At 39.3% G+C, this 12476-nt stretch overlaps 1 protein-coding gene across 1 annotated transcript in view; it reads left to right on the forward strand.

Annotated features, from left to right (window-relative positions):
• Positions 1 to 12476, forward strand: part of WWP2 (WW domain containing E3 ubiquitin protein ligase 2) — a 117530-nt gene that overhangs the window by 19058 nt on the left and 85996 nt on the right. Inside the window, exons 3-4 of the mRNA XM_031680766.2 lie at positions 4054 to 4201; positions 4552 to 4673. Of these exons, the coding sequence (XP_031536626.1) occupies positions 4054 to 4201; positions 4552 to 4673 (270 nt within the window). The remainder of the gene's footprint in view (positions 1 to 4053; positions 4202 to 4551; positions 4674 to 12476) is intronic.

The following is a 12476-nucleotide window of genomic DNA, read 5'->3' on the forward strand; positions in this document are numbered from 1 at the left end:
CTGACTTCTAAAGGTTTCTCTGTTGCCTTTCCTCAGAGTGTATTTTGCTACTAGGGTGGAGAGAGCTATTTGATAATTCAGGTGCATCTCATTATATATATGCATTTAACCTGTAGGGATTCGATAATACTGTCTAGGAATATGGTGGGAGAGAAAGAGGAGAGAAATAACCATTTAAATAGTGTGAGTGGTTCTTCCTCCCGCGCGTTTCGTTGATAGAGCCCCTGGTGTAATTTGGGAGCTGTCGCTATACTGTTCCCTCTCTCTGCCTCATTTCCCTGTGCCTTTCTGTAGTGCAATCCTAGGGTTTTAAGAGACTTTTTAAATACACCAAGGCCTTCAAATGTTAAGCCAACTGTTTTATCTGACATTTAACTCAAGACACACTGAAAACAGCAAGCAGAGCAAAAAGCTGGCTCTTTGGAACCTCTTGAAGGATAATATGTCAGACTACTCTGTTGCCTTCCTAAGAGCTTTTCAGGGGTGTAATTTTGGCCATATATGATTTTTACCTTGTTGACTTCAAAAGCTAAATCTTATATGAAGATGTGACTCCATTTATAAAAAACTGGCATTTATATTTCATCAGTAGTAAATAAGCTTTCTCGATAAACCTGAGATATTTTGGCTTGTCTTTTAAGAATAAGAAACATTCAAAATACACCCTGCTTATTAATTATGAATTACTGAGGGGAAAACGTATCTTTACAGTGGACTGACCTGACAGGTCCCACATTAACCAAGGGATCAAAATTAGCATCACCAATAGGAGGACGGCTTAGGGTGTACAGTACATATACAGCATAACCTGTGTAGTTAGTATGCTTGACAAAAATGTTCAGTGTGAATCTAACCATGAGGAAACAACCAGACGAATGCAGGATTTGGCGCATTCTATAAGACAGCTGGTAGAAGTCTTTAAAAGTCATTTTCATGGTAAAATAAGGGAGCACATTCTAGATTTTAAAACATTAAGGACACAGCAACTGAAAACAATTTGTTCATCTTCCTTGGATCCTGGATCAGGGAGAAAACAGCTATAAAAATATGTTCAGAACAGTTGGGGAAATTTGAACATCGGATGGATATCAAATGATAGAGGGAGTGACTGTAATTTTTTTGGGTGTAATGTGCTGTAATTAGGTGGAAGAGTGTCCTCATTCTTAGGAGTTGTGTTCTGAGAGGAATTAGGGCTGATCTGTCACGACGTCCACAACTTAGTTTCACATGGTTTACAAAAAACGTGTGTGGGTATATATACGTGTCCAAATACAGACATAGATATCTTTGTGCATCCTCTACTATCCAATAGGGTAGCCAGTATAGCCACATAGAACTATTCACATTAAAATTGAAATTAAATAAGATTTAAAGTCCAAATCCTCCATCTCACTAGCCTTATTTCAAATGCTTAATAGCCACGTGTACCTCATTGCAGTGTATCGGACAGCACTGAGGTGGGATGTTTCATTATGGTGGAAGTTCTCTGGCTAGCACTGATAAAGATGCATACAGAGAGAAAAAGGCAAATTTGGCAAAGTGATAGCAATTGGTGAGGAGTGCACAATTATTTATTCTTTCAATTTTTCTGTGGATTGGAAACTTCAAAGTAAAAGTACTGACTGCAACATGTGATCTTAGATTGAGTCAAGGGCTAGAAAAAATTGTTTTCTTTCCTCTAGCTCTAATGGATATTAATAGGATAACTGGCAAATTTTGAGTAAGATCCATACATTAGATAATAGTATCAAAGAGTGTTAAATTTCCCGATGTTGGTAATGATGCTATGGTTATGTTAGAAAATCTCTTAGTTCTTAGAAAAGACCTACTGGGAAGTATTTGGAAGTAAAGGGGCACAGCATCTATGACTTACCCTCAAAATTTAGGGAAAAAACGTGTATGTGTATGAGAGAAAATTAAGGTGAGGAGAGAGAATTATAAAGCAAATATAGTAAAAAGTTAATATTTGGTGACTCTGGATGAAGGGGTTATAGGAATTCTTGGTATAACTCTTGCAACCTTTCTAAATATTTGAAATTATGTAATTTTTTTTTTAAAGTTAAAACTATAAAGCAACCTAGAGGACAAAAAAGGAAACATGGCAGAGTTTAAAGAATTGGCCTGGGAGCTAGGAGACTTGGTTCCAAGCCTAGCACTGTCTCTGACTAACTCCGTGATTTTGGATATGTTAGCTCACCTTCCTGCATCTTAATTGGCCCAGTTATTAAATAAAGGGTTTGAACTTATTGATTTCAAAGAAACTGTCTAGCTGGAAAGTGATAGGAATCTCTAGCTAGTTCCTATTACTTATTTTATTTGTTTCAATTTAAGGGTCTGCATGCAGAGCTACTCTCACACCACCAGGTGGCCTCAGTTAACCTTGGTCTATGTGTGAAGCATTCTCATTTTTCCACTCTGGGCTGCATTTACCAGCACTACTATGACCTTTCTTCCTACTACCATCCTCTGTTGCTACTGTATCTTAGCCACAACTTTTGTTGTTGTTCCTTGACTTTCTCCCTACTGTTCTTTTGGGCCTGGAAGACAGGTATTGCTAAAAACACTTGGATGTGGCTTTGCCCTTTCCTTTCGCTAAATTGTGGACCCTTTTAGCACAGTCACCTCTCAGAAGGGTCCAGGAGGGAGAGGTTTGCGAACTCTTGATGGGAGTTTGGGCTCGGGCAGTCTTGTCACCATGGGTAAGGAAAGTCAGTTGTGTGCTCTGATTTGGGGTATACAGTAGAAGCCGTCTGGATGTGTTTTGTCCTAGTGACCTGGAGTTTCCACTGTGGCTGATAAAGCTACAAGAGGAGCTTGTCTAGCATGCAGCCCTGGGTGTGTACTTGCCTAGTTGGTGCTGAGTCCCTGGCTTTCTGATGCCATGCAGACATCAGAAATGCTGCCACCGGAAGGAAATGAACAGAAGAGGAAAGGCAGATAGTTAACAAGACCATGGAAAAAATATTCAGTCTTGCAGTAAATAAAGAAAAGCATTAGAACAAATAAGCAAAGTCTGGTAATGATACACAGCATAGTGTGGGGTCAGGCTACCGGGTGCACATCCTGGTTCAAAGCTCCCTGGCTGTGTAGCCTGGGGTGATGACCTAGCTTCCTGGAGCCCGTTTCCTGCTGAGTGAGATGGAGGGATGTTATAGCCTGCCTCATTGCGAGGATTCAGTTAGATAGTGTGTGCATAGCATAGTGTCTATAGTAAGTGCTCATTAAATCTTAGCTATTATCTTTATATTGTTTTTTTTTCTACCTACATGATTTTTGAAGAGTGAAAAACTGTAGTTAGTGCTATGCAGTGTTTGGTGAAATGGATATGTTTCTGTAGTGCTGACAGGAGTCTACGTGGGTTTACCCTTTTTGGAAAGGAATTGAGCAGTTTCAAGAACTTTAAAAAAATGTTCATATCCTTGGGAAAAATACTCAGAAATGCATGCAGATACTGTATACATGTGTGGTCATTTTCCCCAAGTAAAAAGTTGGAAGCATTCAATTCAACAGTGAAAGAATAGTTGACTAAATATTATGTATCCTTACACTGGGCTTATGTTGCAGCTTTTTAAAATGGATTTTGGGGGGGAGAGGAATTTTTTGTAATATACTTTATTTATTTATGTATTATTAGTATTTTTTAATTGAGGTTCTGGGGATTGAACACAAGACCTCATGCATGCTAAGCATGTGCTCTACCATTCAGTGATCTATACCCTCCCCCCAGGGAGAGGAATTTTAAAGAATTAGGGGCATAAAAGATGCAAGTCTAGAAAGTCTGAATTTACCAACATCTTAATGGTAATTTTCCCAGTGTTTTTAGATTAGGAGTGATTTTTTCCCCTTGTGCTTTATGTGTGTGTGTGTGTGTGTGTGTGTGTGTGTGTGTGTGTAGTTATATCCTCACATTAAAAAAAAGTCTTTTTTAGAATGAGGAAAAAACAAAATTTGTTTTTAAAAAGAAAGAACGAAAAAGAGGAAGAACACCTGCCACAGGGGGGCAGCTGGGAGCCCTCTCACTCATCCTTGACTTTTTCTTTCTTTCCTGTCCAGTGGTGTCAGCAAAGCCCAAGGTGCATAGTCGTCAACCTCGAATTAACTCGTTTGTGGAAGTGGCAGTGGACGGACTCCCCAGTGAGACCAAGAAGACTGGGAAGCGAATTGGGAGCTCCGAGCTTCTCTGGAACGAGATCATCATTTTGTAAGAGGAAATCCCTTCTCTCTGAGTGCAGCCACCTGGTAGGGGGAGAGAAGGCACTGCAAGGGGGTTGTGGGAGATCCAGGTCTCCTGCATGGCCTCTGCCCCTTCTGCCTTGGGCACCTGAGGCACCTTCTCTTGAGGCGTTTCTACATTGTTGAGCTCACAGAGCATTCATTATTAGCTAGATGGTTACAGGGCAGCTTTGTGGGGGAAAGGGTATATGTGAGTGTCTTCTTCTTTGGGGTTCTCCCCACTTCCAAGATGTCAGCCATATAGTTTGTCTGTCTTCTTCTAAGTTACAGGAGTGACTGATCTGTTTGGTTGTGATGAATCAAGTATTTGTTTTCCAGGAATGTCACGGCCCAGAGTCATTTAGATCTGAAGGTCTGGAGCTGCCACACCTTGAGAAATGAACTGCTGGGCACCGCCTCCGTCAACCTCTCCAATGTCCTGAAGAACAATGGGGGCAAAAGTATGTATGATGGATGCGTGGCTAACGTGATTCTTCGTGGCGGGGGGGAAGAGAATTGGAAGGTGTGGCTCTCTCCCACATGGCAGATAAACCTGGTGATACAGTCTCAACCAGGACCAGGGGCCACAGTGACTCTGTTCCCTGGGGCTGCCGTCCGTGGAGTTTTAGGAAGGCTGAAAGCAGCTCTCTGTCCCGTCTGTGGAATTCAGCCCCCTTGGACCAGGGCCTCTAGTGGTGGGATACCGTGATGTGCACACTTTGTGTCCTTCCTCAGGGATGAATACTTTCCCTCTGCCTCTGCCCCTCTTTTCCTGACACAGGAGATGTGTGGCATGTAAAATCAAACTGTCAAAAGCCTCCAGCCTATATCATTGCTTTCCTCGTCTGATCCTCCAAACAGAACAAAGGAGCATCGTGCGTGTGCGGGTGTGTGCATGCGAGTCTGTGTGTGGCGGTGTTACACATCATGCCCTGTGCTTAGTAGGCATGCGATCAACATTTCCTGGATGTTGGAATGTGACGGAAGCTCTATGGTGATTATGCAGGCTGCCTATGCTGCACGGCAGTCTAACTCCCAGCGTCTGTTTGTGGTCAGTGGCATAGCTCGTGGCTCGGGTATCTGGACCCTTCCTCATAAAGCCTCTATTCAGAGCAGAACCAGCTGTGGTGGCAGAACACCTCGGAAAGAAAGGCTCCTTTTTCTCCTGATGTCTGCTGTCTAGCAAATGTTTTCTGAACGTGGATTTAGCTTAAGAGAGATGTGGGGGTGGGGAACGTCGAGTCCCAGGGAGAGCACCGCGTTGATTTGCGAGCCTGTTCTTTCTGAGTCGCCTCTTGAGCGGTGTTTGAGGCCCCCGTGGTCTTTTCCTTTCTGCTGGTCGCGCACAGACTGGTGAACCCACACAGGACTTGGGAATCATTTAAAACCAGGATCTGCCTCTGTTCTAGTACTGCAGAAAACTCCCTGATGCTCTGTCTTCTGAGTTGGTCTTTATTTTCCCAAATGCTGGCCTGCTTTTTATAATTTGATTCTCAAGGAAGGTTATATTTATTATGTCATTGGGAAATAAACTTGTGGGCATTCTCATGTTAGGATCGGCAGCCGACATGAGTGTCCTTTCTTCTTTTTTGTTTGTCTGGTTGGCATACTTTTGCTTTCAATTATGAAAGTAATTGCAGAAAAATTGGGAGTTGCACAGAAGCACACAGACACAAAGCAAATAAAATTCTGCTCTGGGCACAGTGCCTAGTGATAATTATTGTTAACATTTTGACGTATACCCTTCTGAGCTTTCTTTCCTGCGTGCAGTATATTAATATTTAAGACGTCACTGAAACAAAATTGAGATCATACATGAACAGACTATTTTGCAACATGCCTTTTTCTCTTTAAAATGTATTAACGTATCTTTATTTTTTATTGTGTTAAAAAACACATAAAGCTTACCATCTTAACCATTTAAAAATGTACAGCTCAGGGGCACTAAATTCCTTTGCCGCACCTATCCCACCATCCATCCTAGCACATTTTCATCTTACCAAACTCAGTCTGTGCCCCTTCAGCACAACTCCCATTCCCTCCCTTCTCTCAGCCCCCACCATACTTCTCTCTGTCTCTGTGAATCTGCTTACTCCCGGTGCCCCATATCAGTGGAATCATACAGTATTTGCCCTTTTGTGTCTGGCTTATTTCACTCCTCATAATGTCCTTAAGGTTTATTCTCATGGCAGAATCTCCTTTTTAATGCTGAATAATATTCCACTGTATTATGGATAGACTGTGTTTTGTTTATCCAGTCAACCACCCAAGGACACTTGGGTTGCTTCTACTTTTTGCCTAGAGTGAATAGCGCTGTTGTGAATATGGGGGTGCAAATATCTCTTCAAGTCCCTGCTTTCCATTCTTTTGGGCATATACTTGGAAGTAGAATTACTGAATCATGGGGTAATTCTATTTTTAATTTTTTGAGGAGTAGCCATACTGTTTTCCAAAGCTGCTATATCATAAAATACACCAGTATAGCTTTGATTATTATTCCAGAATTCAGGTTTGGTTTTTTTTTTTTTTAATTGAAGTACTGTCAGTTACAATGTGTCAATTTTTGGTGCAGAGCACAATGTCCCAGTCATGCATATACACACAAATATTCGTTTTCATATTCTTTTTCATTAAAGGTTATTACAAGATATTGAATATACTTCCTTGTGCTATACAGCAGAGACTTCTTTTTAAAAATCTATTTCAGAATTCAGTTTTTGATGACTGTTTGGTAGTAGTCTATCAGATGGCTGGCTGTGTGAAAATTTAAGGTTGAACATTTGGGTAGTTTTTAGTATTTCACAGTCACAAACAATGTTATGGTGATAAACTTACATGTTTATAAATCTTTGTACCAACTGTTGAAAATTTATTTATTTGTGATAAATTGTTGAACACAAACTTTCTAGGTTTAAACATTTTTCAAGGTTTTGACACATGTTGCCAGACTATCCTCCAGAATCTACCAGTTTATCTTTATATCAGCAGTCGTCGAAATGGCTGGTTTCTATTGCACTTTGGCATTTATTGGATCTATTTTTTTATATATATATATATTTTTTTTGCATGTTTGATAATGAACATTATGCCAGGTTTGCTTTATCTATTTCTTTCTGGCTGCAGTATTTTGACATAAATTACAGATATCTCAGCCTTTTGTCCTAGATTCGTCATCATGCATCTCACTAAAAAAAAGGACATTTTATTAACATCATTACTGTACCATTATCACAGCTAGCAATATTTATATGGATTCCTCATTATCACCTAATACCCAGTTCATATTCAATTTCATCATTTATCTCCAAATATTGTTTTATAGTTGGTTTGCTTGAACCTGGATTTGGACAAGGCCCACTCATTGCATTTAGTGTTTATTTGGGGACTTTGAGGTCCCCCCTAACTCCACTCCACCTTTTTTTAAAGCTGTGATTTACTGAAGGAGACTGCATGTTTTTAAAGTGTGTTTATTGCCTTATTAATGTCCTTTACTCATTTTTATACTGAAATGTGTTTTTCTCTTTTGGTTTTGAAAGAGCTCTTTATATGTTAAGGCTATTGTTCTTTGTCTTATAATTTGTAAATGTTTTTCCAGTTTTTCACTTGCTTTTTAATTTTGCAGGCTTTTTTTCTTTTTTCCGTACATGTTTTAAACTTTTTGTAGTCAAATCTGCCACCTTTTATATTTTCAGCCTTTTTTATGTTTTGAAAGTCTTTCCCTTATTCTGAGATTAGGTAAATGATCATCTCTATCTTCCCCTAGTTCATTGTAATTTTATTTTTTCATTTACTTCTTCATCCAAATGAATTTATGTTTGTGTGCACTGTGAGTAATGGATCTGATTTAATTTTTCCCAAATAGTTAACCAGTTAATTTAGCACTATTTATTGAATGATCTATCTATATCCCCAATGATTTGAATTGCTCTCTTAAGCATATACTAAAAACATATGTTGACTTGGGCCTATTTGGAAACTGTCCATTTCATCTGTTTTTTTTTTTTAATCTGCCTTTTCAAATCACTCTGACTCAACAATTATAATGTTATATTTTTAATATCTGACATTCAAGTTCCTATTCTTTTCAAGATCTTCTGCCTCTTCTTTGCGTGGATGACACCATCACATGAACTTTAAGTTACTTTGTCAGGTTCTTCCTCTTCCTACTCTCCTACCCAAATCCCTTGAGATTTTGTTGGAATCCTATCATATGTAAAATTCCTTTGCAGAGAATTTCCATACTGATTCTTCCTGCCCAGGAACATGGAATGTCTCTAAGTTCACTCAAATCATTTTGAAGTCATCTTCTTCAGATACATTCTTTTACTTTTTAAAATAGTTTTGATGTAATTTTCAGTGGGATCTTTTCCTACTACGTCTTCTAACTTCATGTTTGTTGTTGGTATATGATGGTTAGTTTCTGTACTTTTTAAAAAATAATTAATCAGTTGCTGAATTCTTAGTATAGGTTCTCAACAGTTTCTTTTAGGTTTTCTTTGGTAGACGTTCATGTGGTTACTAAGATCGATCATTTTGCTTTTCCTAGGAGATAGTTATATTTCTTTTTCTTGTTAGTTGCTTTGCATACAACTTACTGTTTTAGTGGTGCCAGAGCGGGTATCCTGCCCTTCCTGATAACCAAACTTCTAGTGATTCTTCCCTGGCTGTGAGGTTGGGTATTAGCTGGTAACTTGTCTTCTTGGTTTATTAATCATTGTTGTTGTTGTTGTTGTTTTAAAATCAAGATGGAGGTTGAAATTTTAGCAAATATTTTTAAAACAACTATTGAGATAATTATATGATTTTTCTTCTTTCAATTTATAATATTAATTTCCTTGTAGTAGCCATCTTAGAACTTCTAGAATATACCTAATTGCTCACGGTAGATTATTCCTTGAAAATTTTGTTAGAATCGCTTGTTAATATTTTATTTGGGGTTTTCCCAACTATATTCCTAAATGATATCTGTCTGTAGTTTTGTACTATTTTTGTCAGCTTTGGAATCAAGGCAAAGCTAATTTTATAAAGTAAATTGAAGTGCTTTCCAGCTTCAGGAATAGACTATAACATGGGAATTATCTGTTCCATGAGTGCAGGAAAGAGCTCACCCATAAAACCAGCAAAGTCTGCCAGCTTTCTTTGAAAAAATTCTTTGATGACTTTTTCAGTTTTTTTCCCCATAATGACTGATTTGTTCAACTTTTCTGATTTATCTTGTGTCAATTTTGTTAATTCATATCTTCTGAGAAAATTGTTTCATGAGATTTTCAAATTATTAGTATAAAGATTTTAGATAGCATTCTCATTTAAAAAAATGTTTCTGATTTTTCTCCCTTAAACATGTTGGTAATTGTGTGTTTTTCTCCCCTTTTTTTGGTAAACATTTTTGCTTGAACTTTTGGTTTTTAATTTGTTTTTCACAGGACAGCTACTTGGACCTATTTATCAATTTTACTGTATTTTCTAATATTAATTTCTATTTTTAACTTTGTTAACTTTTTTCAACTATTTGCTCTAGATCTGCCTTATTTATTTATTCAGTCAGTCATTTATAGCTTTTTGAGTTGAAAGCGTAGTACATTTATTTTTGTCCTGTCTTGTTTAATAATGAAAACATTCTTGCTTTAAACTTGTCTTCGATTCCCACCCCCTCCGGGTATTCAAATTTTTTTCCTTTTTAAGAAAAGTGCACAAATCTTAAGTGATACAGCTCGGTGAATATTTACATATGTTCACATCTGTATAATCACCACCAAGATCAAGATATAGAACATTTCCAGGGCCCCAGAAGTTTCCCCATGTCCCTTCCAGTCACCATCTCCTTGCCCCATGCTGAGATAACCACTGTTTGGAATTCAGTCACTATTGCTCACTATTGATTAGTTTTGCCTATTCAATTTCATATCAGTGAAATTGGATAGTATGTTTTCTTGTGCCTGGCCCTTCATTATATATGTGACATTCGTGCTTTTGCATGTGACAAGAGTTGTTTTGGTGGGGAGAGTATAGCTCAGTGGTAGAGTGTGTGCTTAGTATACACGAGGTTGTGGGTTCAATCCACAGGACCTGCATTAAAAAAATAAATAAACCTAATTACCTCCCCTAAAATTTTTTTTTTAATTAAAAAAAATTTTTTTAAGTTTTTTTTTTTTTACTAAGGTATAGTATACTATTCTATGAGTATACCACAATTTATTTGTCTAGGCTCCTGTCTGTGCACATTTGAGTTGTTTCCACTTTTTAGCCATCACTAGCAAAGCTTTTATGAACATTCTTATACATGTGTTTTGGAGGACACAGACATGTACTTATGTTGAATCTGTCTGTCTGTCTGTCTGTCTATCTATCTATCTATCTATCTATATCTGTCTATCTTAGGGACTTGGTTCATAGGGTGGGTGTATGTTTAGCTTTGGCAGAGACTGTCAAACAGTTTTCTGATGATGAACCAGTTTGCCATCCCATACATTTTGCCATGTTCTGCTCCTTGTTTGTAATTACTGTTGTGATTTTTCTCTTTGAGCCCAGAATTATTCAAGAAGATGTTTTCCATGGCTCCCAGGGGCTGTGGCTGTGGCTGTGGCTGCAGCTCCTGCTGCTCTTGCCGACACCAGCCTTAGCTCTTAGGGTACGTGGCTGCGTTGAGTAGTGAGGCACATCAGATCCCAGTCTGATGGAAAACTTGGGTTGTAATAGAGCAGTGGGCTGCTTTTTCTTAGGAAAACAAATCTAGGATGACAGTGGCATAGCCAATATAGATTGTATTCTGGCCATGTTTCATAAAGCTTTCTGTTGAGAGCAAGGCTGTCTGGTAAAAGATTGCAAATTTGTCGTGTAGAGAAGTAATTAAGAACATGTAGCTTCTGGAGTCAGGCTACCTGGGTTTGAATCCTGATTCCACTAGCTTTGAAAATTGGGCAGTCACTTAACTTCTCTGTTTTTCTGTTTCCTTGTGTATAAAATGTTGTTTTGAGATTAAATGAGCTAATAGCAGTGCTGACAGGTGGAAGTGCTGGAGGAGGAGGAGGAATGGTGGTGGTAGTAGTAGTAATGGTAGTTATTATTGTCTCCTCTGATACTTTGCTTCCCAAAGATTGGAAGGTTCAAATCCCAGAGATGGACAGCAGAGACCCAGTCTCCTATGTGGAACCTCCTTTCCGAAATGGGAGGCAGTCCCAAGGTTGTTTCAAGAGAGAACTCGAAGACTGGACAAATGCAGAAGCTTTGGGGGTGTGGAGTGGGAAGGCTGTCATTAACCTGGGACCTTTCAGCACCGCGGTCTTGGCGCCTCCTCTCCTCGGGGAACTGCTGGGCTGGCAGTGTTACCAGGGGGGTGACTGAATACAAACATGGTTTCACAGGGTAGCGGGTCATAGTAGGTGAGGTGACTCCTCTCACTGTGGCCCTGTCTTCCTGAAACCACTTTTCCCCAGAAAGGGCGTTTTTCTGCTCCACAAGACGTCATTCATTCTTTCATTCGCTCCCTTGTTTTCCCCTGGGTGAACTTGGAAGTTGACTGGGAAACTCAGCTGATGTTTCCTGCCTCCCCAACTCCGCCCCGCCCCGCCCCGCCCCTGGCCAAGGGATGCTATGGTGGAGGGTTTTACTCAAGTCCGCCAGTTACGTAATGGTCAGCCTTGGCTGACTCTGCGGGGACATTGACCTGGCTGTGGCTGCACAGAGGACTTGACCAAAAGTCCTAGTTTGGCTCTTAAGGATAGCTCTAGTCATCTCTGTGTGTAAGCTAGCTTTTGAGGTTGAATATCAATTTTGAAAAACCTTTTTATTAGAGGAATTGTCAAACATAATCCCCATCTGCCAGCTGCAGTTGTCATCAACATAGGTTTCATCTGTACCCGCCCACTGGATGATTCAATTTCGGTTTATCTGGGTAGCAGGTAGGGTCTGAGATTCTCTTGTGTCTTGCAGTGTTCCTCTCCGGCAGTGCAGCTGGCCTGAGCACTGCAGACCTTGGCACGACCAGATTGCCCTGCTTTCAAGGAGGGAAATGTAGCCTTGAAGTAGCTTTAAAAACAGAACTTTTTCATTCTGAATAATATCAGAATCATAAACAACAAGAATAGGACAAAGAACTCCCCTATACCTTTCACCCGACTGTTAATATTTTGATGTGTTTGCCTTCACATCATCTCTCTTTGTATAGACATGCATAATGGTTTTCTGAATCATTTAAAATGACAAATCTTGTGCTTCTTTATCCCACATATTAAGTGTCTTATTTCCTAAGAAGAGAGATGTTTTCT

The sequence above is a fragment of the Vicugna pacos genome, chromosome 9 (assembly GCF_048564905.1).
Source record: "Vicugna pacos chromosome 9, VicPac4, whole genome shotgun sequence".
NCBI lineage: Eukaryota > Metazoa > Chordata > Mammalia > Artiodactyla > Camelidae > Vicugna > Vicugna pacos.